Source organism: Astatotilapia calliptera, chromosome 14 (genome assembly GCF_964374335.1).
Source record: "Astatotilapia calliptera chromosome 14, fAstCal68.1, whole genome shotgun sequence".
In the NCBI taxonomy this organism is placed as follows: Eukaryota; Metazoa; Chordata; class Actinopteri; order Cichliformes; family Cichlidae; genus Astatotilapia; species Astatotilapia calliptera.
This window is the reverse complement of record NC_137435.1, coordinates 38553486-38579610: the sequence shown is the minus strand read 5'-3', so window position 1 is coordinate 38579610 and position 26125 is coordinate 38553486. Positions and strand designations below refer to the sequence as shown.

Here is a 26125-nt window from a genome sequence, read left to right as displayed (position 1 = left end):
AGTGCACCACCCTTTGCAGATCTCGTCTGTCCTGCTTGGTGCTGTTCCCAAACCAGGTGCAGATGTTTGACGTCAGGACGCTCTCGATGGTGCAGGAGTAGAAGTTCTTGAGCACCTTCAGTGGCAGATGGAAGTCTCTAAGTCTTCTGAGGAAGAAGAGACGCTGACGGGCTTTCTTAACCAGGGTGTTGATGTGACAGGACCATGACAGGTCCTGAGTGATGTGGACTGTGACCAGGAGATATTTTATTTTGTATTCTTATGATCACAGTTATAATCAGAAGTATCAATCATTAATCATTTACCATTGTTGAACCAGTTGACAGAATAATCTTTGGACCATATCTATGTTAACATTAATCTACACAGATTATCAGTACTTTAATCAGTCTATTGTTGTTCTGTACTATTCATGTTATTTGCTTAAAGCTGTTTCACAGTTCTGTAATCACTCAGAAGCCTGTGGGGCCGGCTGGACCCTGCCTTGGTTCTATGTTCAGTTCTGCACGTACACGGCCTTTAATCACATGCACGCACTTATGTAACACACACGCACGTTCACCTACACACTTAGTAATAATAGGAGGGTCATCTGAGGATAGTTTTCTGATAGATACACTTTCACAATAGACACGAATAGATATACACACAACACACACTGGTTTTCTCTGAGTGCTGGGCTGAGTGGAAACATCTGGAGGCCTTATAAGGAGAACTTGTGGAGTGAGGGGAACTTCCTGAGTTCTGAGAACTGACTGATACGTATCATGTGACTTGACGTCATCATTGTAATAAAAGCTTTGTGAGATGCTTGCTCGGGGGAGATCGGCTCTAAAAGGCTTGTGATGCTCATCTTCCCCATATGTACATATGTATAATAAAATCACTATTCTGACATCTACTGAGACCATGCAGTCGTTTGTCTTTTCCTCAAATTCGAACCTTAACAGGACACCCAGGTATCGGAAACTGTCCACTCTCTCCACTGGCGTGCCACTGATGATGAGGGGTTTGTAATTCCTCGCCTGCTTTGTAGTGAAGTCCACGATCAGCTCCTTAGTCTTGCTGATGTTTAGGAGGAGGTTATTCTCCTGGCACCAGGTCTCCAGGTTCCTAATCTCCTCCAGGTAGGCCGTCTCGATGTTGTCAGAGATCAGGCCCACAACAGCAGTGTCGTCAGCAAACTTGACAATGGAGGTGGTGTCGGATGTGGCTACACAGTCATAAGTGTACAGTGAGTACAGCAGGGGGCTTAAAACACAGCCCTGAGGCACTCCAGTGCTGAGTGAGATGGAGGGGGAGACTTGTTTTCCTACCCTCACTGATTGGGGTCTGTCTGTGAGGAAGTTGAGGATCCACTGACACAGTGATGAGCTGAGTCCTAGATCCGTCAACTTGGTGAAAAGCTTAGAGGGAATTATTGTGTTGAATGCTGAACTGTAGTCCACGAACAGCATCCTAACATAATTCCCTCTGCCAGTGTCCAGGTGACTCAGGGATGTGTGGAGCAGGTGAGATATGGCATCGTCTGTGGAACGATTAGTCCGGTAAGCAAACTGAAGTGAGTCGATGGTGGGAGGAAGTGAAGAAGTGATGTGATCTCTCATCAGTCTTTCAAAACACTTCATCACAATTGAAGTCAGTGCTACTGGACGGTAGTCATTGTGGCAAGCGGGCTGTTGTTTCTTTGGTACAGGGACAATAATGGACCGTTTGAAGCACGTGGGAACCACAGCTTGGGCCAGGGAGAGGTTGAAGATCTCCGTGAACACCGGTGCTAGTTGATCAGCGCAGGCTCTAAGGACCCGGCCAGGGATTGCATCTGGTCCTGCTGCCTTCCTGGTGTTCACCCTCCTGAAGGTGTTCCTCACGGCATGCTCTGTGATGACGAATGCATTTTCTTCACTGGTGCACTCCGAGCGCGCGCAGCCGTTTGTTGTTTTAATTGCTGCGGCGTCGAAGCGAGCATAAAACGTGTTCAGCTCATCAGCCAGTGAAGCATCGGCATTCATCATTGAAGAAGCTGGTCGTTTATAGTCCGTTATAGTCCGCAGTCCTTTCCACAGGCTCCTAGAGTCACACTGTCGTAGCTGTGACTCTAGTTTTTCCCCGTAGCTCCGCTTTGCCTTTCGGACCGCGCTGCGCACGTTGTAGGACGCAGCCTTGTATAGGTCCATATTACCGGAGACAAGCCCTTCATTGTAGGCAGCGGTGCGTGATCTCAGAGCGTCGCGGATGTTTTTATCCACCCACGGCTTCTGGTTGGGAAACGTTCGGATGATAGTTCTTTCTGCTGTGTCGTCCGCTAGTTTCCCGATAAATCCCACAACCGCTTCCGTAAACATGTTGATGTCATCAGAGCTGCGCCGAAACATGTCCCAGTCTGCGTCATCCAGTGCGTCCTGCAGCGCGGCCACCGATTGGTCCGTCCAGCGAGCGACCTCCCTCCTGATTGGTGGTTGCTGCTTTAGCCTTTGTTTGTAAGCAGGTATGAGGAAGATGGCGGAATGGTCCGATTTTCCAAATGCCGGCAGGGGTTGAGCCTTGTAACAGTTCTTGAACGGGGTGTAGCAGTGGTCTAATGTCCTCGTGCCCCGGGTGGGGCAGTTGATGTGCTGGTGAAGGTTGTGAAATGTCCGTTTGAGATTCACTCTGTTAAAATCTCCCATAACAATGAGTGCGACATCTTGGTGAAGTGTTTGTTGATGTGTGAGAGCCTCATGTAGCTCACATAAGGCAGTGTCCGAGTCCGCGTGAGGCGGAATGTAAACAGTGCAGGCAATGACCGCAGTGAATTCCCGAGGGAGATAGAAAGGGCGACACTTAACGATCAAAAGCTCCAGATTGGGCGAGCAAGAGCGTGTGAGTGGGGAGATGTTTGTGCTGTCGCACCATCTGTTGTTCACCATCAAACACACTCCACCACCTCTTTTCTTCCCTGACTCCATTGTCCTGTCCATGCGGTAAACCGAAAAGAACCCCGTCGACTGCACGGCGTGGTCTGGTATCGCTGGGTTCAGCCAAGTCTCGGTGAAGCAGAGGAGGTTGCAGTCCCGAATGTCTCTCTGGAACTCGATTCTGGCTCTGAGGTCATCAAGCTTGTTCTCGATGGATTGAATATTGGCTAGCAGGATACTGGGCATGGGTGCGCGGTGTGCGCGAGCCCGTAGCCTGTTCCTGATGCCGGCTCTTTTACCTCGAGGCCGTCGCTTAGGGTCGCGTCCTTTGTTCTCTCTCAGGATCTCCTTTGGCCAGGTTGGGTCCGGAGTTAAACATGGTGAAATGTTCGTGTACTGCAGACCAATAGAAACCAAAGTGTCTCTACTGTAGCGGATTTGTGTGTTTTGCATGATGCCCATGCAAGATTATCGCAGATATAGCAAAAAGTGACGAAAAACTGCAAAAAGTGGAGAAGTTAGGGCAGAGCATCCAGCACGGCAGCCGACCTCACCGGCGCCATTTTGTAGAAATGGAGTTTACATGAACAACTGAATCGTTTTGCTGTTTGCATTCAGGACTAGACTGAATTTCACTTGTTTACTTATTCCACTTTATGCTATAGGTCATAACAGTTTATTAGCAGCTTGTCTAACAAAAATCAAAAAACTTCTTTCAAACTGAAAAAGTCTGTTTCTGTCTTTGAAGACAACACAACTTTTTCCTGTCATTTCTTTTCCTAGTTTCTGTTTTGTTTTAGCCATAACTGTCTGTGTCTAAGTTTCTGACCAGTACACTGAGCACTGAAGGGGCAAAGGGAATAGTGCAAATCAGAACTAGTTGCATATATGCTTATGTTTCCTTCATTTTAGAGAAAAAAAGACTTTAGAAGTACAGTAAAGTAGCTATAGCCATAGTGTTATGTATGTCTCTGATGGATTAGTGTTAACCCTGTACTAATGGCCAGTCAATGTACTGAATACTACAAGGGCAGTTCATTGTGTTAAACCTTTCTCGTGTTGAGTATGGAGCAGACATTAGCATCACGCTTAGTTACCAGAACAATGTTTTTCTCCCTCTTAAAACTCAAGTCACTGTAATCTGTCATATGTGTATTGATAGTAAGTAACCTAACACAATTATTTCACACCTTCACACTGACCCAAAACAGACACGTATGTATTCAAACACACCACGGATGAGCATGTTGCACTCGTCTGTTTGGGTTGCACCCTTTATCCTGACCGAGCAATTCTTGGAACTATGCAGTTGGAATAATAACAGCCTCACTGGCTAATGATGATAATGGCACTGGAGATTACTACAACACAAGAAAAGAAAAATGGACCAGAGGGTGGATGGAAGGGGGGAAGGCATGGATATTGCTGAATAACAGAAGATTGCATAATTGAGTTTCTTTTTTTTCTCTTTGTCTGTCCCATTCTTCCGTTCCTCTATTTCTCTTTTCATTTTATACACCTTCTGTCTGTCTTTACCTATCAGACTTCCTTCCAGCCAGCACCTCACCACCACCAATACCTCCTCTCTCACCCTATAACCTCCCCCCTCCTTCACCCCCTCTCTCTTTCTGGCTAATTTAAAATTTGTCAGACGCTTGCGTCTTCTGGATGGCTGGCCTTTGATATTTTGCTAGCTCCATTTGGCACAAACAAGCCTGCGGCCGTGGTGCATCCTGCTGACTGCTGCACTAGTGGCAGGCCCCCGCCATTTATCTTAGCCCTGGCCACCCAACGCTTACTCATTACAGGAGCCCCAGCACCAGCTTAACCCCCACCTTTCTGCCGACTGTGCACATGCAAACACACTTAAAAACAGCCAAATCTTGAATGTACGTGTGTGTGTGTATGAATAAACATAAGCAAATGCATATCAGCAAATACATTCATACCCCATGGACACATGGATACCAGCAAGCAAATGCAGAGACACATGCTAGCAAACACACAAATACATTCTGGGATCATTGCTCATATTCTTTGTGGTCCCTACTGAGGTAAATGGTGACATTTCAACATACAGTATGAGCCTATCTGCGAACATTTTATAATAGAGGTTAAATGCTGCATCTTTTCACCTCCTCCCTGGCTCTCAGTACCATCTCCATCTGTTTCATAACTCATAACAGAGACTGTGTGTGCTCCAGCTTTGAGGTTTTCCTGCTCCTTCTGTCCAAGAGTTTGAGAACTTTGCTAACTGTTGTATTTGTGTGTTAATGTTGATGTTTACCCACAACAAATGTGTCATTCAGGATGCATGTCTATTCAGATCTATTCTGCTCTTTCCTCTCAACTCATTGGCTTGTGGATTTTCGAGTACCATTGTGTTGAAGGAACACATATTGTTTTACTCCCAAATTTTAAATGGAGTACCATGGTCTTAATCTCCTAGGACCTGGCGTCCACATATGTGGACATTGTATTTTGGGTTGTCCAGACCACAATACTAAATTTTGCTCTACAAGGGCCTGATATCCATTTACGAGGGCATTATACTGCCACTGTTCTATAGAAATTTAAAACGAATGTCCTCATATGTGGATACCATTGTTCTCAGAAACTACATCAGGTAAAAAGATAATTCTTTGTTTTTACATTCATCAGGTCCCAATCAGCCCAAATAGCAAAGAAAAATTAAAAATGCATGCCAGAGTTCGGGTCTTAGGAGGTTAATATAATGTGGCAATAAAGATATATAGATATCTCTGATTGTTTAAATCATGTCGGATAACTGCTAGACCTTTTGGACCGTGGCAGTGGGTGAGAGTGACATATTGGATAGAGTGCATAAAAGGTAAACACTCTGCTAAAAGTGCCTTACAATACTGTCTTAGAACTGCTGCCTGCTCTTCCATGATTGTCAATAATGTCAAATGCACAACATGTATCTATTTTAAATAGGTTTCAGAATATTACTAACAATATCACTATCAGTCTTTTTCCAACCTATCCCAATATTTAGAAAGGGAGACAAGGAAAATGTGTGATAATCAGAGAGATAAAGAAAATAGACATTAGTGATGGGAGAACCGGCTCTTTCGGCTCGGCTCACTAAAAAGAGCCGTCTCTTTCGGCTCTTAAAGTTGTTTTGTTGCTTTAATTAATTTATTATCAACAACAATATAAATTATGCACAAAAGGAATTATTAATGTAAAAAACCATGGTTTTACTTATATATGTTTATATATAAATATATACGGTGGCCGTTAAAGACAAAGCAGAGAGAGAAAGAGAGCCAGGGACAACAACAAGAGACAACATCGTCACATTAGAAAGGTATAGTAATCATCCACAATTATTTTCATTTGCGGATGATAAAGGATTCAGAAAGTTTAATCATGCATCATGGAATCCTATGTATGCAATTCCAAGCAGGAAAACACTCTCCCAAAAAATCATCCCAGGCCTATATGACAGAGAATGTGCATCTTCTTTTTGTAATTTATATTTTATTGTGTTGTGGTTTGCAGTGTTTTGTGTTGTTTCACTTTTAATTTGTTTAAAAGGAAAAAGCTGAAAGTTTAAATAGTTAAAAGTTGAAATGTAAATAGTTGGTTTTTGTATTTTATAATTTATTTATTACATTTTATGTGGAGTGAATAAATAAAAGTATATTTACGGTGGCCCAGAGACAAAGCACGTACAAACTCTAAGCTCTAAGAGCCGTTTCGTTCACGACCGACACATCACTAATAGACATTAGAAGGGTAAGTATACAGCAAAGAGAGAGGTGGAAAAGGAAAAGGTTTATAGTGAGGTGTATGTGAAGATGGACACCAAGGAAGAACAGCAGGATTTGTATTGACTGGCTAATTACTGTATTTTTCGGACCATAAGGCGCATTAAGCGAAACCAAACAGTCAGACAAGTCAAACTTCATTCAACTCATTCTTCTTGCTTCCTCCACTTCTGTACCATTGATTCATTAATGTTGGATTGATGTTGAATCTCGCAGCTGCTCTGTTCCCATGTTGTTGCAGTATATTAATGACTAACCTTGAATTGTGGATGGATTATCTCAGTTGTTCTCCTGACTTAAGTTTGGTCTGTTTACAGCATCCTGCCATGCCATTGCATTTGTCCCTAACCATCGGGAACCCTCACGTTAACTTTTATCGAGTGGAAAAAAGTTACATAGCTAACATAGCTGTGTCGCTAGCATTCGCGTAGCACACCATTATATACCAGCTAGTCCAACTTCAGTGACCCTACAAAAGTCACTGCTGTGTAGTTTTGCCTTTATTTATGTTGGAAGTGATCAGTGTTGGGTAAGTTACTTTAAATTAGTAACTTAGTTACATTACTAGTTACTTCCATCAAAAGTAACTCAGTTACTTCAAGTTATTCGTTACTTTCAAAGTAACTAGTTACTAGGGAAAGTAACTTTGGTTTTACTCAAAATTCTCTTGTTAATGTGTTTCTTCCATAACTTTGCCAGTCTTCTAGCTTACTTACTTGCCACAAGTGCACTGTGCCACCTACCAAAGGAAAAAATAATATGCACATTTCCACGAGAGAAATCCCACGCCTGGACCGTCATTGACCGCTGCCATGAGTCTAGCCTACGTCACAGCGTCATTTGCGCTTTTTACATCCAACACAAAAACTGCAGTCATGGTGCTTTTGATTGTACTCAGAACTCAGAAATTCTGCCTTCCGAATAGAAAGATGTAGGTAACACCAGACTGCAGATGAGCTGCATACAGGGCTGGACTGGGACAAAAAACCAGCTCGGGCATTTTGACTTTATGATATTTGCCATTATAGCAAATATCATAAAGCCTTTGAATGAAAACAAACACTGTTGTGACAGTGATGTTCACTGTCTTGATGGTATATATGCATCAATCTATCAATCGTTTGTTGTAAGACTCAGATAATTATTTATTAAAAGCTAGACATTTGAAATGAGAATAAGAAAGTATTTCTTTGTGCCCCCCTTTCCCTGTTTAATGCCCTACATGGACCCCTGGCAACACTTTGCTAGACCCGCCCCTGCACAGTTACCAGCTGTCAGCTACCTAAAAAAGGATCCTGGTGTTATTAGTCTCTCAGAAACAGTTCATAACTTCAACTCATTCATGTCACCTAAAAGGTAAACCTGTTTCTCCATCACCTGCTCAGCTCTGATGATCCAGTAAGGACATCTCCTGGTTTCATCTTCATGTTTCCCTCTCACCAGATAACCAAACCGATATCATGACCAGCAGCTTTACAGCTGTGGCTCCAGCAAACGTCAGCTGATACTAGAAATTAATATTAAATAAATTCTAACAACAGCTGATCAAGCTTAAGCATGCTGCTGTTGTTTAGCGCGACATCCGCTGGTTTCCTCTTTCTGGCGCAAAGTGGGCGATAAACAAACAAGAGGGAAAAGCTGATCAGCTGATCATTGATCAGTTTCATGATTAAAGTAGCAACAGGAGAGGGAGGGGGGAGAATGAAAGGAGAAGATGCAGCTGTGCAGCAAAGACAGAATAACTCCAGCTTTGTGTCTTTTCCATTGTAGCTGAATTACGGGACAAACTGTTCCTTTTCACCTCAATAAGAAACGCGTAATAATTTCTCTGAATACCAGACGATTCCGTTTTTTAGGGAACGGTTGGCAAACGGTTCAACATCATTAACATCATAGCACCCACCCAGCTGTATAGAAACCCCGTCATGCTAGCTAGCACGCAGTACGAAAAAGTCAGCACAACGAAAATAAACTCCAACTAAACTTGGTTTATATCTGACCCAGATAGACTGCAGGTCATAACGTCTTATCTGAAGTTCAGTTCACCTGACACTCGGACGGGCGGCCGCTTCTCTTGCCTCCCTTTTCCTTCATGCACCTGCTGGCCTCCACCACCTGCTAATGTTACTGAATCTGTGGAAGCTCCGCGATAGCCACCACACGAAGTAACGAATAACGAGCCTATCTAAATCCCAGTAACGAGTAACGCGTTCCTGATTTTGGCATAATAACTAGTTACCGTGCTCGTTACCACAATAATAACGTAGTTACTGTAACGCGTTACTTAATAACGCATTAGTCCCAACACTGGAAGTGATAGCAGAGCTATACGTTTTAGTTTTTTCAGAAATCTCTCAGTCAGAACATGCTATATCATGCATGGAAACTAGTGAGCTAACTTCCTCCTAACTTCTAACTCCGTTAAATTTAATAAATTCTTTTTTTATGGATGCCTGGATGTTAAACTTAATTGTTACACCTGGTAGAGCAGCAGGTTAGACTGATTAAGGGCAGAAATGGAAATATGCTAACAAATAAAAACAGCGTGTTGAGAAAATGAAAGGGGTACTTTGAGGAGCTTGAAAATTTAGCATATTAGAGTGTCAAGGCCGAGTAGCCGTTGAGTTGTGGACCCAAGCAGACGCACGAGTGGCAGGACTAAACTTAACGAAAAGTGAGTCGTTTACTTAGGCTGGTGGAAAACATATGAACAAATGGCCAAGGTGAACAAAGGCGAAACTAAACAATAACCAAAACTGGGAGAATTAAAAAACCCTGAACACTAAACGTGAACGTCAAAAACCAAGACTTGAGAAATATGAATTTCAGGGACATGAGACGAGGAAAACAGACGACCTGACAAAGAATGAATGACAACTGACCGCATGAATACAGACAAGGGAAGAGGAAGCACACGGGGAACACCGAAAACTTTTATGGTCCAAATTTTGAACATATATAATGATCGCTGTTAAGTTTTTTTTTTTCACATATCAAATACTTTTCAATATATAGTTGAGATGATTGACCTTTCCCTTTTCAGAGCATTTTGTTTTCACATGTGTTTGAATATGAATATCTGAAAGACTATTAAAGATTAAAAGCCTGCAGTTTTGACTGGTCTTTCCTGCCAGCAAAATGAATCAGCATGTGTAATTTCAGACAGATACATCAAGAAATGTCAGAGTATTGGCTAGTTAAAATATGTAAAATTAAACGAATGACTGAATAAATAAATAAATGACGTCATCCTGCAAAGTCCCGTACAGTAAACGCTGAACTTCTCTTTGCATTAAAATACAACCATTTGGAAATTGTCACTAACTGTTATTTACAATGTGAAGTTTATTGTGCAGTGCAAGGGCGTAGATTTGGCATGGACGGAAGGGACATGTCCCCACCAATATCCAGCGATTATTGAATTGCCCCCACCAATAATTTGGTCTCTTCGAGTAAAGAAAAACAAACCCGACAGAAAGAAAAAAAAAAAGATCTGTCAACGTCTCATTCACCCAGCGGTGCAGAAAGAGTTAAATTAAGTTCTCTACTGGAGTCCTACCTCATGTGACAAATATGGCCAATGTGATTGGCTGTGCCTTTCAGGGAGCTCTGTTTAGTTTTAGCAACAGCAAGCCTGCGCTGCCACGACCTGCAAGGAGGAGAGGAGGACGGCAGCACAAAGGAAGAACCTGGATATAAAAAAATATTTTTCAAAGAAACCTGTAAGTTACTTAAAGTCAAGTTCACTCACTCATAAAATGTGTCCGTCATAATAACGTTACAGGGTATGCTATGCTATGCTATACATCCCCCCCCCCCACCCCGATTTTTTGTTAACATAACAAAACAAAAGCTCATAACAAAAGCTCAACACTGTGCCTAGCATCCGCGAGCACTTCTGTTGTTTTAAACGTGTTTTGGAGTTTTTACGTGCTTCTGAGTTTTTATGTGTTTTTTATGTGTCGTTCACGTCAAAGACTCGACTCTAAGAGCCGTTTCGTTCGTGACCGACACATCACTAGTTAGTATAACACAGGAGGTTGCTAGTGATACGGTGAGATGGAGGAAGATGGTCTGCTAAAGGGGGCAGGAAGAAAAAAGGTATTTTTCAAGTCTTAATAAACAGACCTGACCAATCAGATCAATGCGCATAACCCAAATCACACACTGGTCCTGAATAGATAATGAAGTGGAAATAGTAAAATAATACTATTTTACCACAGACACACAGCTGGACACTGCTCCAGGTTAATCGGCTCGCTGAAACGATTTCTCTGCCTCCTCAGATGTGGTCTCAACTCTGCTTTTAAGAGTTTAAACCACTTGACCATCTCTTATTTCTTAATATTTTGCTTCTAAGTAGCCATACTTGTAATTTTTTAAAGTGCTCTTGGGGAATAGTTCTTCAGGCTTTCTTAAGGTCTTTTTAGAGTTTTCTTTGGACATTGGCTTCTCTTTTACAGATTTTCAGTCCAGTCCTTTTAGCTGACCATTTTCAAGAGAAATCTTTATTCTACCAGTGTTGTCTACACATAACTTAGCAAGGAATCAATTTTACAATTTATCTTTAGGTACTTCATTAATAGCTGTATGTTATAAAAACACAGTTTGTTCACATTTCTTTAGTTGAATCTATGAAAAATGCTAAATGTCACACAGTTTGAAAGCCATAAAATAGTACTTTTGCATCAAAAAGTTGGTGTTGGCAGCCATACACTGTAAAAACTGTGACTAGAGGTTACTTAAAAAAGTTATGGCAACAAAGTGACACTTGAAATAATTAAGTAGATTTTAATTTCAAAAGATTTATGTAAAATGTAGAGAAAATGTTAATTAAATTCAAATAGAAAACAAAAGGAGATATTAATAGAATTAAACTGTAAATATGTGTTGGATTTAGGGTCAAAATCTCAAACTGAAGGTTGAAATTGCCCAACTTTACCAAAAAAAAAAATTGATATGAAATAAGTCTCTGAGAAAAATTACTTTGAATTTACTAACTATCTGGCAAAGGTTTAGTAAAAACTTCCTAAAATATCCATTACAAAGAAATGAAATCTTCTTGTTTTTTCAGTAAAACTCAAATTGGATTCAATAATTTTCCAAATAAACCTTAAAAATAATGACTGAATAATAAGAGAAAATGAAATGAATTTTACTTATTTTCTGAGTAAAATGAATCAATTTCACAAAGAAAACATCAAAACAGTAATTTGTTTTATTGTGGAAAATAAAACACAGTAATTTATAATATAACATTTTTCTGCTCGTATACACTGAATTCTCATCAACAATCTCCTGATCTCCTAAATACATTCCTCTGCTGTAAATTTGTTTTAGTGTCATAAACAGTTTATCACACAGCTTTGTGTACAGAGCAACAGCAACATAAACTGCATGAATGTAAACCAGTTTTGTAAAAAAGAAATTAATCTTTAGACTGTAATATCAACATGAACCTGAAATTTGAATATCCTTTACCGTTTCCTTTATCTCTGTTACTTATTTATGATTGACTAACAAAAACTTTAGTTTGTCAATCTTTTGTTAAATTGAATCACTCAATATAACTGTAGAACAAAGGTTTTTCACTCATGTACATGGAATATCAATAATGTAAATCAACCTTTTGTCCCAATTTGGATGTTTAACCTGAGAAAATCTAAGACACATGTAAGAGGAAGTAACATTTCTACAGCTACAGGACTGCACTTCTGTTAAATTTTAAAGTTGTTTTAAACCAATGTTTTATAGTAACATACACTATAAACAAAGAAAAGCTTCACTAGTGATTCCTCCAATTTGCTGCCTTTCAAACAGAATATTCCTAAGAAACTTGTAGGTAATAAAAAACAAAATTAAAATGAAGAGCACAAATACAGCCTGACACATTGCAGGTCATTTGGGTAAGATATGAATAAGATGAAATTAACTTAAAAACTGAAAAGATAGCTGCATCTAACAAAGACAAACCAAAGGTTTTCAGTGAGCTTACTTCCCTTTCATTCTTTCAGAGTCCTCGTTTAAGCCAATAACTTGTTCTTGAGGCTGTTCACTTTTGGTGAGAGCTTAGCACAATCCAGTTCAAGGAAAAGTTTCTGGAATACTTCCAAGGTGTATTTTAGCTCTTTGGGATAGGCAAGATCGACTGCATATGTCAATTCAACCAGCATTGCGCATGCTCTTGGAAAATTGCCCAGAGCAGGCATAACTCTCACACCCTCCAGCACAATGCCAATGTCATCCTCCTCAGATCCAACAGCCTTGATTTTGTAGATTTTCATCCTCTGTTCAGAAAGATCTTGTGACACACCATCCTCATCAGCATCCTGAAACAACAAACACATGGGTTTTCTGACTGTAGTTGCACACATGAAATATTTCCTGGACACATCCTGTAGCTGAATGACAAATAAAACATGATAATGCCTCAAATTATTTGAAACTTGACAAACACATATGAATAACAAAAACAGAATAATGTTTCTACTTCAACACTTACACTGTACTCTTTGATCAGTTGATCAATGGACTCCCCAAGGTACACCATCAAGCACTGAATAACCAGATTTCTGGTTATGTTATTGCTAGGATTGCTTGGTGACTGAAAATGAGCAAGAATTCCAAAAATTACCATCAGATAAGTGACCATTTATTAAGACAAAACTGTGAGAATTGGCAGTATTAAAAAAAACTGTTAAATATCAAATTATCATCACATGGAGCATTAGGTGCGATAATTAGCTGATGTTAATGCACATGCCTGGGTGCTGACAGTCAACACAAAGGTATTGTCAACATGCTTGACAGGTTCAATCTTTAAATGTGTCGTTTTAGTAAATTACATTAATTTAGTCATTTAGTTTTTTTATCTAATTTAGTTTATGTTCGTCAGAAAGGGTTTTTCCTTCTTGGGACAAAACAAAAACCCAGCAATACCTGTACTTGTGTTTTTTTTTTTTGTTTTTTTTTTACTAAGAATAGACATGTATTTAAAATACAATTAAAACATGAAACCCATAATTGTGTTGTTAATTATATCAGTGACGTCCTGGCGTCCTCTTGCACTGACAAAAACATGCAAACAAATTAGTGGAGCTGTGCACCATGCAAATGAAATTTGACAAAAAAATTCTTTAAATAAAATTCCAAGCTGAAATGTCTGTGGAAAATACCTTGGCTATGATAGCCTGCAACTTCAATCCCATGCTGATCAGGTGAATTTAAGTTGAGGGATCTTCCATTACCTGAAAGGAAAGCAACATTATCATTTTTGACGTTTAGTCAGCTGTGTAAAAACCCTGGAGGAACCCACCCGGGGGATTAATAAAGTTTTATTTTATCTAATCTAATCTAATAACTTTAATCTCAGCCAAACCGATTTACTCACGAACAAATAAAACACTGAAAAAAACCAAACAATAACATTTTTAGGTTGTCTAAGTGACTTATACATTACGTTTAAACTGAGTAGCGAAACCCCGCGGTGATCTGAAAATGATGTGCCGGGAGTTGTGCCGTTCTCAGCGGCTTCAGTGACCCTCGAGCTCCCGGCTTGCTATCGAGCTGGTGGGTAGCAGATGCTCCGAAAACGTCGAAGCACTTTTGCAAACATGCGATATCTTGATAAACCGAGCAGATATTTGATGTTTACACAGCTACTTTCGCGCCTGAAAATATGTTAAAAGTTTATTTTGTGACCCAGAAAGATTACTAAGAGTAATTTTAAAACTTAGTAGCAGCCGCCATTATTGGAAACTGGAGTTCGAAAAACTGACTGTGGCTGACAAAATCACTCACAACTGACCGCAAAACCTTTTCATGAACTTTTAAACGTGGATGAAAGACGTTAAAACTCATCGGAATATACCGTTGATATTTTTTAATACGGTAAAACATGTGGTTAGTTAAAGCTGTTCAGTAACACAGTCGTGAAGGCTTGGAAAGTGACCTTGTGCTAGCAGTCCACTAACTGCCATTTGTGTAAAAATACGATACTATCATTACAGTGATGATTATTAATAAAATTTCGACGTATCATACTGTTTAAAACCTTTACTCAAAACCGATATACGTTATTGTTTAAACCGTGTCTTATATTTGAACAAATTAAGAAGTCTTACCTCTGACAAAATGGAGACGTCCACTCATGAAGCGCGTGTGTCCTGCACGTGGCACAAAGGATTATGGGCGGAAGTGTACAATGATTAAAATGAAAATGCTTTCATCAGTTAAATCTATTAGATTTCTTAAATTTTTTTAGTACTCAAACATTTTTTTTAAATCTACTCAACAAACCATTGCTGAATTTACCCCAAACAAAACTGTGTAAATTTAAATAACTGAACATCTCAAAATTGTTGAATTTTGCTTAGATTTGATTAAAACTACTCATACACGTTTTTACTGAGTAATAATTACTATTACTCTCCTATTAGATTCTAATTAACCCCAATCACAGTTTTTACAGTGTAGGCGGTGGAGCTAGTGGCGGCGTGGCATCCGCGGGTGACTGGATGGACACGGTGGAGCTGGTGGCGGAGCCCCCAGCGGAGACGGTGTTGGCTGGACAGACTCTCTAGAGCCTCCATTGGAAACAGGAAGGGTGGAGATATCTGACGGACACTAACCACTCCCACCCAATAGGTGGTACTGGTGCGGAGGTCAACTGTGTCCTGGTCCTGGCCTCACCCTGGGGACCATCATGGGTGCCGAAGAAGACTGGATCCCAGCTACATCCACCCTGTACCAGTACTGCACTGGTACAGGTGCAAGGAAAGGCGGGAGCACTGCTGCCCTGGAAGCAGGGACAGGCAGAGGAGCACAACCAGTCCTTATACAGTCCAACACCAGCGTATTTACACAGGCAGAGTCTAAACAAACCAGCTGGGAAGCAACACAGTCTGGGGGTGAAGCAACACCAAAAACAGTCTCTTGAGGTGCAGCATGAACAGTTTCCACAAAGACTGGCTCAAAAGCATTGTGAACTGGTTCGAACATGTATGGCTGTGGGACACAAAACTCGACCTGATCAGCCAGCTCCGGGCACTCATTCCAAGTTTCTTAGCCAGCTTAACAATGGAGGCTGCCACCTTGTTGCCCTTCACACTTGCTTGCCGAGGAAACAAAAAGGCAGTCACTGACTCTGGCCCTAGCTGTACAACACAAGGAATTTCTCATTCAGGAGCAAGTCTACTAATGTCCAGTGGAGTTGGCTGAAAAAGTAAAGAGTCCATAGGAGCAACATGGCTAACAGTCTCTGTATTCACTAGCTGTCAACCATTCTGCATTGTTTCATGTTTGGGTGACTCGAGTACTGGCTCAGACAACACACAAGGGGCATAAATTTAATTTGCTGACTCTGAAACACAGGACCCACTCGTGGTTACATCAGGAGCAGACAAAGAAACGAAAGAGTCACTTGAACTAATGTCATTATGGGCTAAAAAAAATCTGTCTCTGGGTTAGCCCATTCAAATTGAGGTGATTCATTGAAAAACAAAATGGTGTTACTCATAGTAACATATAATTTGAGCCCCAGCCACAACTGATGTGGGCTGGGGCTGACCGTGAGAATGAGGAAGGAGCTGGCAGGGCCGGGCTGCGAAACCTCCAGCGGGAAGGGCTGCAGCTGCTGCTGTAGGGTGCAGGGTGGTGAGGAGAAAATCCTGAACCAGAGGATGCAGTGAAGTCAATAACCAAGGTAAACTAGAAATGAGTCTCTGAAGCCTGAGCGTTATGGCTTCGCAATAATACTTGTTTAGAAATTCCAACCACTCGCTGCATTTCTTTAATATTTAAAGAAAAATTTAAGAGAAATTTGGGTGTAGTGATGGATGCAGACCTAAACTTAGAAAAACACATTAAGACAATAACAAAGTCAGCTTACTATCAAGAATATTTCAAGGATAAAAGATCTGATGTCTCAACAGGACCTGGAAAAACTAGTCCATGCATTCATCTTTAGTAGGCTTGATTACTGTAACAGCATCTTTACAGGTCTACCTAAAAAATCAGTCAGACAACTACAGCTCATTCAGAACTCTGCTGCTCGAGTCCTCACTAAGACCAAAAAAGTGGACCACATCAGTCCAGCTCTGAGGTCTTTACACTGGCTGCCTGTCCGTCAGAGGATAGACTTTAAAGTCCTGATGCTGGCCTATAAAGCTCTGAATGGTTTAGGACCAAAATACCTCAGTGACCTCCTGACGCAGTATGAACCTTCCAGATCCCTCAGGTCATCTGGATCCGGTCTTTTATCAGTTCCCAGAGTCAGAACCAGACATGGAGAAGCTGCATTCAGCTTTTATGCTCCTTATATCTGGAACAAACTCCCAGAAAGCCTCAGATCAGCTGAAACACTCAGTTTATTTAAATCCAGGTTGAAGACTCACCTGTTCTCAGCTGCATTTGAATAAAGCACCAAATCCACACTTTAAGCTTAAATTTCAAAACTTACATTTTAACTACTGATTTTATCTACTGTTGTTTAAATCAATTTTAAATCATGCTTTTTATTTGTTTTTGTTTTTAATGTCTCTGTAAAGCACTTGAATCACCTTGTTGTTGAATTGTGCTATACAAATAAACTTGCCTTGCCTAAAGAAATTATAATAAAGCTTGTCTAAGAGATTTCAGGCTGTGATGGCGAATAAAGGTGGTCAGCACAAACACTCACCTATTATGGATAAAAGATGTATATAAAAAATTTTAAAAATAAATTTATTATTTTGTCAATTATGTTTTGAACAAAATTGTGTTACAGAAGACATGAGTGAGATACTACATATTTGAAAAACAAAAACAAAAAACAAACACAAAACATGCTTTTGAAGGTTTTTGAGTCACCAGGGCTTCTAAAATGTCTCTCTAGCTAATGTCAGCTCATTAATTGATTTTCTGTGTCACTATTGTAAATTAGGATGCTTTCACCCTAACCCATTCTTGACCACCCTAGGGGGCATTTCTCCTCTGCACTCCCATGATTAGTGCCTCTGTGCTGTCTTTTAGTCCAGCTTTGTCCAGCCACTGGTAGGATTTCGGCATTTCTGGATGTCAGACACTTCATCTATCTGCCAGGGGCCTATCCTTCAATGATGGCTCCTCCTCTTGCTCCTCTTCTTTCTTGTGTTTCTACTGCTTGAGATATTCACTGAGCTCACGGTTGGTTGTGGCCATCTTCCTGATGTACTCGTGGATGTTTGTTGTCCCATCTGGAGAGTGACACTCACTAGCCCCTGGCCTCCTTCCTTCCATCCAGAGTCTCAGGGTGTTGGATTTGGGGTGAAACCCTCCGTGTATGGTCAGGAGCTTCTTTGTATTGATGTCAGTGGCTTCTATCTCCTCCTTTGGCTAGCTTATTATCCCAGCAGGGTACCTGATCACCGGCAGGGCGTAGGTGTTGATCACCTGGATCTTGTTCTTACCATTCAGCTGACTCCTCAGGACTTGCCTGCATGTACTTGGTGGTTGCACCTTTCCTAGCGGTTTGTGGTTCCCATTTGCCTGTGGGATCCTCAGGTACTTCTAGCTGTCCTCAATGTCTGCATGGTTCCCAAAACCCTAAAAACGGAGTCAAGTCGAGCCAAACCGAGCCGAGCCAGATAGGTACTAGTGGAAAAGAGGCACAAAAAAGGAACCCAATATCTAGCTGTATGATTGTTGGTAAAGTATGGAGTTCAGAAATATATATACAATGTGATTGCACTAATGGGCATTTTGGTTGAAATGCAGCACTATATATGTAACACAAAGTGAAAATCATTCTTTAATGAGCCTGAATGAGAGGAGTGCAAGAGTATCATGCACAGGTCAGAAAGGTCAGATTTACAGACACATATCACACACACACATTTTTGTAAAAATAATATTTCAAGCAAATACACAACATTATGGTTGACAAAGAGTTAACCCCACTATATATCCAGACAATAATGCTGAAGAAGTATTGAGCAGGAGAAAAAGAAAAATACCACTCTGGATATGAAATTCCTTCTGGTGACAAAATTTGAATCATTTGCTGTTATGTGACTTTAGAGCAAACTATTCCTGAGTTGTCAGAGCTTTTTCAGTAGTAACACAGTTGACTTCTCAGATACAATGTGAACAATTTATTTTATTCATCTGATTCTTTAACATGTTAATGCATTTACTATGTTAGTGGTAACATTGCTGGCTCGACCTGGTAGGTTTGAATGAGCTGTTGCAAAAGCTGTTGCACTTTTCCAGGCACTGTTTCAATTACTGTGTCAGTGAGAATTCAAGATATGGTAACTTAGCCTGAAGCCTGTTCGAGACTGCAGTATTCATCCATATCTGTTTACAACAAGTCATTCTTGCTAATTTGACCTGGACTTCGCCTTTCAATATCCATTCAAAGACACTTTTCCAGGAAGAATGAAGTGTCTATAAAAGTGATGTATGTCTCACCATAGCACAAAATGACCACAAGCCTCTTGCCCTAATGACATTCAAAAATGACAGCACAGACACAGGTAGACATGCAAAAGTTCTGGTGTGCATGCACACACCACACAGAGTTGCACACACATACCTCCATGACTATCTCAGCCCCTCCCATCAGAGAAGTGAAGCCTTTTAATTATCTGCTGATTACCTGTTAGATCACCTTAGCTAATGGAGAGCAGCTCCCTGGGGAGCCATCCAATCTAACTCTCATCAGACACAATGGGCTCCTCTTCACTGGAGAGAGTAGAATCTGTGTGTGTGTGTGTGTGTGTGTGTGTGTGTGTGTGTGTGTGTTTGAGAGCGAGAGAGACAGACAGAGAGTCCCTTTGAGGCAGATGCTAAGATTAGTACTGAAAATGGACTATTTATTCTTTCTTACACTAAATTACCATCGCAGCCTGCTTCACATGCACTTATGCACACATCCACATACTTTTATATTCTTTTTTAGTGGCAAGCTTCCATTTGCATGAGAGTTGTAGTTGAAAACACTAGTGATTATTCACCCGGAGTGTTTCCATGCAGCACAGAACCTGAATTCTGCACTTATTTGTTTCACTGTTAATTTGCTTTTGTGTGCATTGTGTGTTTCATTCACCTCAGGTACGTCATTATAAAGTACCTTTTTAGAACAGGGGTTCCAAACGAAGTCTGGTTAATCTAATCAAATTCTGAATGATAAAAAAGTAATATTTGCAGATTTGCAAGAACAAAAAAATTCATACAACAAATTAAAATAAACCAAAAATAAAATAAACAGTAGAAAAAAAGAACTTGGGGGGTTTTGGTCAAAGAGTCACTTGATCCAGAGTCTTAGAAGAAAACCTTTAGTTAGGTTTCTAAGAGATTGTCTTTACTGGAAAAAAGGAACGTGAGCGCTCATCATGACGAAGGACTGGGACTGTGTTTATGAACCAGTAAATAAATGAAGTGTAAATCTTTGTGTGCTTTGTTCTCAAAAATAAAATAAATTATTTGTTGTTAAAAATGTACCAACTCATCAGTGAACTTGTGTTAGTGGATTATAAAACAAATCCTTTTAAAAAGATGGAACCAAAACTTTAAAGCTAAGTACAACTAACTGATCTGTCATCTCTTTTAGATACTTCAAAAAGCTTCATAGTTGTAATCAAGAGAAAAAACAGGTATTTAGTTTATTTTTAGCATAGTTTACTTACCAAGATGAACCAACAACAGCAACAACAACAACAAGTCAACACACAGCCAGCCAGGCCAGAACGTAATCTCTTCAGCAAGCCCCAAGGCCACCTCCTAGACCTGCCCCAAACACCTCGAACCACCTAGAAGGATTCCAGGAAGTATCCTGGTCAGATGCCCACATCACCTAAGATGACTCCATTCGATAAAGGAGATTAGTGGCTCTACTCTGAGTCCCTTCTGAATGACCCTGTTCCTGTGTGAGAGTGAGCCCAGACATCATTTGGAGGATGTTCACTTCAGTTCCTTGTATCTGCTGTTGTATTCTCTCAGTCACTATGCACAGGTTGTGGCCATATGGGGGAGTGGTCTGTAAACTGACAGCTTTGCTTTCATGCTCAGCTGTTTTTTCACCACAACAGACCAGTACAGCATCCACGTCACTGCAAACTCTGCACTAATCCATCTGTCAATCTCTAGCTGTATTCTCCACTCACTCCTGAGAGACCCTGAGATACTTGAACTCCACTTGTGGCATAAATTCATTTACAACCTGCAGTAGATATTCCACCCTTTTCTGGCAAAGAATCATAGCCTCAGATTTGGAGATGCTAATTCTCATCCCTGATCCTTCACAGCTGCAAACTTCCCCAGATTGCAGATTGTCATTTAGAGATAAGATCCTGACACTTCTTGCTGGTACCTTGAAATTCTGTCTATAGAAGTTTGGAACAGAATCAGTGACAAAACGAATCAAGCTCTCACTATGGTAGTACAGGGAGTGGAAACAAACAAAAGTTCTCCAACCAGACGATGAAGGCATCAGTGGAATCTTTCTTCTTGAAAAGGGCTGACAGAGTACCCCCTACAGCCCCTGATCCCATATCATATTTTAATTTGGAATCCATGGCAAAGATTAACCGAATAAACATTTCTATTTATTAAAAATGCATCAGTGGATTTGGGTCCTTTTGACTGGGGGGTCCTCTGGGACCCCAAATTAATTGTATTCTTAAAAAGCACTAAACAAATCAGAAACCAAACAAATGTGATGTGGCATCATTAGGAACAACTTGACTGATAAAGTCATAAAATATTGGAAAGATAGGAAAATAAAACCCACCTGTGAAATATGATAAAATATACCTCCGGGGTCTGCATGGACCCCGGTTGGTAGGAGCGCTAAAAACAGCAGGACAAAACAACAAGCTAATGAGGATGTACCCATCGAGCCACAGTTCCCTGACATCCTAATCCAGACCTGGAGCCAAGTGAGTCAAATTGAGCCTGTCTGGAAAAAAGTCCCGGCCTGGCGTGGGGGTTGGGGGTGCGGGGGCTTACAGGTTACAGTGTATCGCCCCTGGCCAGGGACAAAATGAAAGACTCCTTTTCACCATGTTCCCTCATCAGGGATAGACTGGCTTGCTATTAGAGTAATGGTGCTACAAACACAGCAGCATGCCAAGATGAGAGAGAAGGTTTCCCAAAGACGCCTGACTGCAGCATCAAACAGGAAAGACACACGGGACGAGAGATAGAGGAGAAGGGAGAGAGCGAGTGAGAAAGGGAAGGAGAGAGAGACCCTGGAGTGGTGCCAAGTTCCCAAGGTAGTGTACAAGTATCTTTAGAAGCCGGGCGTCTTGTTAGCTAATACATTACACCAATCACGGCCGGCTATCTTAAGCTACAATTAATCTGTGCGCTGGCACAGGCTGATAGGACAGCAACATGCTGTTTCTTAATTAAAAGCAAACGGATTAAAAATGATTAATAACGGTATTAAATATTCTCATGGACTACAAGCACAGGGAAATCGGGGGGCTTTCTTATGCGGGCTTAAAACGAAGAAGTCATTAACGGCGGGCCCAATCTCCCTAAGCCAGGGCTTTACTTTGTTTGGGATCACAAGTTGCTTACTTCATGAATATGCATTTTGCCCCTATCAAGTCGAGACCAAAAGGCAATATCGTGGTGTGGCTGTGGTGTGGTATTTTTCCCCTCAGTAGCTGTGAAACTTTGAGTTTTTGATTTGTGACATTTCGTAGTCTGCCTTTGTAGCTGAGGCCTCTGTGTTAACTGGTTCCTGGACACAGGCTGATAGCGCTGATGACAAACGTGTGGTTTCTCTGTATATGTAGAAGCCTGAACATAGGTGTGGCACATTTGGGATAATGCAGTGTTTTTGCATATTTGTTTCAGAGGTTTCTCTCTAGTTAAGAAAAATATTTAAAATATATTTTAAACTTAATAATTAATAGGGTGATTTGCAACCATGTTTTGCATTTATAGTACGAGTTTTTTTGTTTGTAAAGTATACTGTGTATACACTGGTGGTGAATCAAAGCTTTGGATTCCTCCAGTGAGGAAATCTGGTGGCTCTGTTATTCATGCTAAAGACTTGCCCCAAAAGAGGGAGTACGTTTTGGAAGAATGTCCCATCACAAATTTCATTGCAATGCTTTATTGAGCCTACATGCAAATAAGTCCACAGGGAGGGAGGCAATTCCAGAGACTTTCAGAATGAACGCCAAGCCACAATGATCCTGTTTGACAGGACTTGGTAGCTCTTCAGGGATTTTAAACGGTCTTTCCTTGGTCTCACATGGTCAACATGACTATACATTTATGCAACTGTGTCAACATTTGATAGCGTCACAAATTAGTATAGAGATGCTATTGTTTAGTTCGGTTTGTTGCCTGTTTGTTTTACTTCAGTCCTGGGCCTGTAAAACAGCAATTTGGGATAAAACATTTTCTTTGTTTCTGTGGCTTTTGTGTGCCTCTAAAAAAGCTTTAACCCTCTGGAGGCAGGCGTTGCCGATTTGCAACAGTTAAAAGCTAACAACCTGATTACCCCACATACATATTTTACTCAGAAGTACCACTGCAGGACTTGGTTGTGCATTAGCAACAAAAAGTTTAATTTGAGCCTGAGAGGGTTAATGAGGAAAAAAAAAAAAGTCTAGATAAAAGATATAAACTATGGAACAGGACAAACTAACGTGATGGTTTTGTTTTGTTTACCAGATAAACCAAATGCATATTAATTCAATAAAAAGCAAGCTTTCATTTCTGATAAAAAAAAAATAAATGAGGAAGTAACAGTCACAGTAACATCAGAGTTGATAGTGGAGGTTCTACAGCATCTAACACAGTAGCTACTTTTTTACTCAGTGACATCACTAAATGTTGTTTATTCATCTCAGAGTTTTAGACAGCACCGAATAAAAACATATACAATCAAAGAAAAGCGTTTTTCATGTTAGTACAAAATGTTTTGGAAAACTCTTGAAATTTCAAATGTAAGTCCTTTTTAATAAAAAAAACAAACAATTCTTTACAACCACACAAAAGTTAAACTTCGTTTATGGACGGCTTTGGAGGTAAAAGGTATGTGAGTACTGGAGTGACATATGTCCTGTGAAACTCTAATCAAAATGACATGATTTCATAATTCAATTCCAAGCCCTTTATACACGTCAGGAAAGCCCCATTCCCTCCAACAAGAGGCTGTGTATAGCATCATTGTGAGCCTGCGACTACAATTACTGCTTCTAAATTCAGCATTGCTGTAATCAGGCCCTCTGGTTCTGTGCAATTTAAATACTTATGGCTTGTGTCCAATGGCTCCTGTGCCAAGCCCAAGTGTTAGTTGTAATTGACCATACAAGTCTTTTCTCCCCTTTTCTCTGCTAATTTCACAAGTGCTATTTTTAAAATGTCAATTATAAAGCAGATTAATGTATCTTAATGCAACATTAGATGCATTTTGGTGTGAATCACAGGGCAATCACATGGGTTTGATTACATTTCTGAGCATAAAAGGCCTTTCTGCTTCAGTTTTACATAGCAGGAGGTATGTATTTGTTGATTATGAATATTACTTAACCAAATACGCATAATTCTTCATATGGTTCTCTTTGCACAACACGCACCTACACTCTCACGCAACACCTCTGAATGAGAAACAAGGTGTTTGATGTTGTTGTTCCAGGGGGAGGTGGACTTGTTCAGTGGTGAAGAGAAGGAGGTAGCCAGCATCCAGGATTGTGTTTAGAAACAAATGACTTCAACGCTTCTCAAATTGATTTAATTTTGTTCTGCTGCCACTCTCTCTGTTCGTCTCCTCTCTTGTCTCTTAAACATTTCAAATTCCCACACCTTTCCTTTTGTCTTTTTTCCTTACCCTTTCTCTCTCCTCCCTATTCCACACTACTCCTTTTTTTATTCATTATCTTTTTCTTCTTTGGTCTCTTTCCCAGCACTTGGGGGGAAAGTGTGTTTCATGGTTATCAGCTTTGTGTTTGTCTGAAATGGGGAACAAGCTCAAGAATAATAAACAATTCCAAATCGTAAAGATAGTTGAAAGGGATTCTTATGATAAGATGTCGGTGCTTGTGATGTTTATTCTGGGTGTGCATGTTTGTATGCTTAACCACTTGTGCATGTGAAAAGATTTATGAGCTTGTGCTTATTTGTTGTAGTTTTTTTGTTGTTGTGTACATGTGTTTCCTTTGGGTCAGTTAGCCTCTGTTAAAAGCCTTTGCTGGGCACCTGCTCTTCTGGTCTTCTCAATAACATTTCCAAGGTCAAAATTAAATTTCCACTTCTATATTATTTCCTGTTTCTGTGTAGAGACTGTAATTGTTGCCACGTTTGTCACCTTTTACTACAGGCAGAAGATAAAGAATGGTGTGCTTGTATTCAGGACTGAGATTTGCACTCTCTCTGCCTATAGGCACACTATACAGCCCGACCATTAAGGAAGGGCAGCATACAGCAAAATCAGTTTTATATTTGCTAAGCAAGCAATTATACATTTTATACAACCTCTAAGCTTTAGGTTCTTGTGTATATACATTAAACTTCCAGCATTGTACTAAAGGAATAGATTTTGTTTATTGAACTTTGAACTAAATAGTTATAAACACAGCATGCTTTCAAGGTGAAATGTAAGATTTTTGGTCTAAATCACATTGAAAGTATATGGCACTTTAAAACATTTCAATAAAATTATCAACATAATATAAAAAAATGCATGTTATGGCATTATCTCAAGGCTGTCCATGTATTGTGTTGCAAAGGACTAATGAAGTTAACTAACTAGCTTTATTCATTAACATGGGAAGCCAATGAGCCAATGTACCATATACAGTTGGCTCTATAATATGTTGCACAAAGACCAACCTCTGTACACCACCACATGTTCAATGAAAAAATGAAGAAGAGGTTGAAGTACATACCTTAGAAGTTTACCAAGAAATTAGTTTTTACTCCAAACCTTTGGACAACCAAGAGTAACTGCACCGGAATGATGGGAATGTCTTATGTTGAACATGGCAGAGTCAATATTATGACATGAGAACGTATTGCTGCCAGTGGAACCAATACGCTAGTGTTTATTGCTAATGTGACGACTGATAGAAGTAGGAGGATAAAGTGTAAAGGATTATATCTTGCTCAGATTCAGAGAAATGCTGCAAAACTGATCAGACAACTCTTCAGTGTGCAAATAGATTATCACCTAAATCATAGTGCAAAAGCAGCCCATGAGTTTCTCAAGTTAAAAAAAGTGGGATATTCATCAGTAGCCAAATCAGTCACCTGATAAGAACCAAATAGAAGATACATTTCAGCTTTATAATACGTGAATGCAGAAAGCAAACGAAGGCTGCAGTAAAGGCCTAACAAGAAGCAAGCACAATATTTGGTGATGCATGTGGGTTCTAGACTTTAGGCCGTCATTGACTGCAGTTTAAAAAAGGTTTAGATTGGCAAAAAACTGTGGACTTGACTACAGACCAC

At 40.3% G+C, this 26125-nt stretch overlaps 1 protein-coding gene across 1 annotated transcript; it reads right to left on the bottom strand.

Moving 5' to 3' along the window:
- Positions 1–12340: 12340 nt before the first annotated feature.
- LOC145420147 (uncharacterized) lies at positions 12341–14931 on the bottom strand. The gene is made up of 4 exons (XM_080288958.1): positions 14818–14931; positions 13870–13941; positions 13197–13298; positions 12341–13023 (listed from the first exon to the last, which is right to left on the bottom strand). The coding sequence occupies exons 2-4, from the start codon at positions 13900–13902 to the stop codon at positions 12718–12720; spliced, it is 441 nt and encodes a 146-aa protein (XP_080145084.1). The 5' UTR covers positions 13903–13941; positions 14818–14931; the 3' UTR covers positions 12341–12717.
- Positions 14932–26125: the final 11194 nt, after the last annotated feature.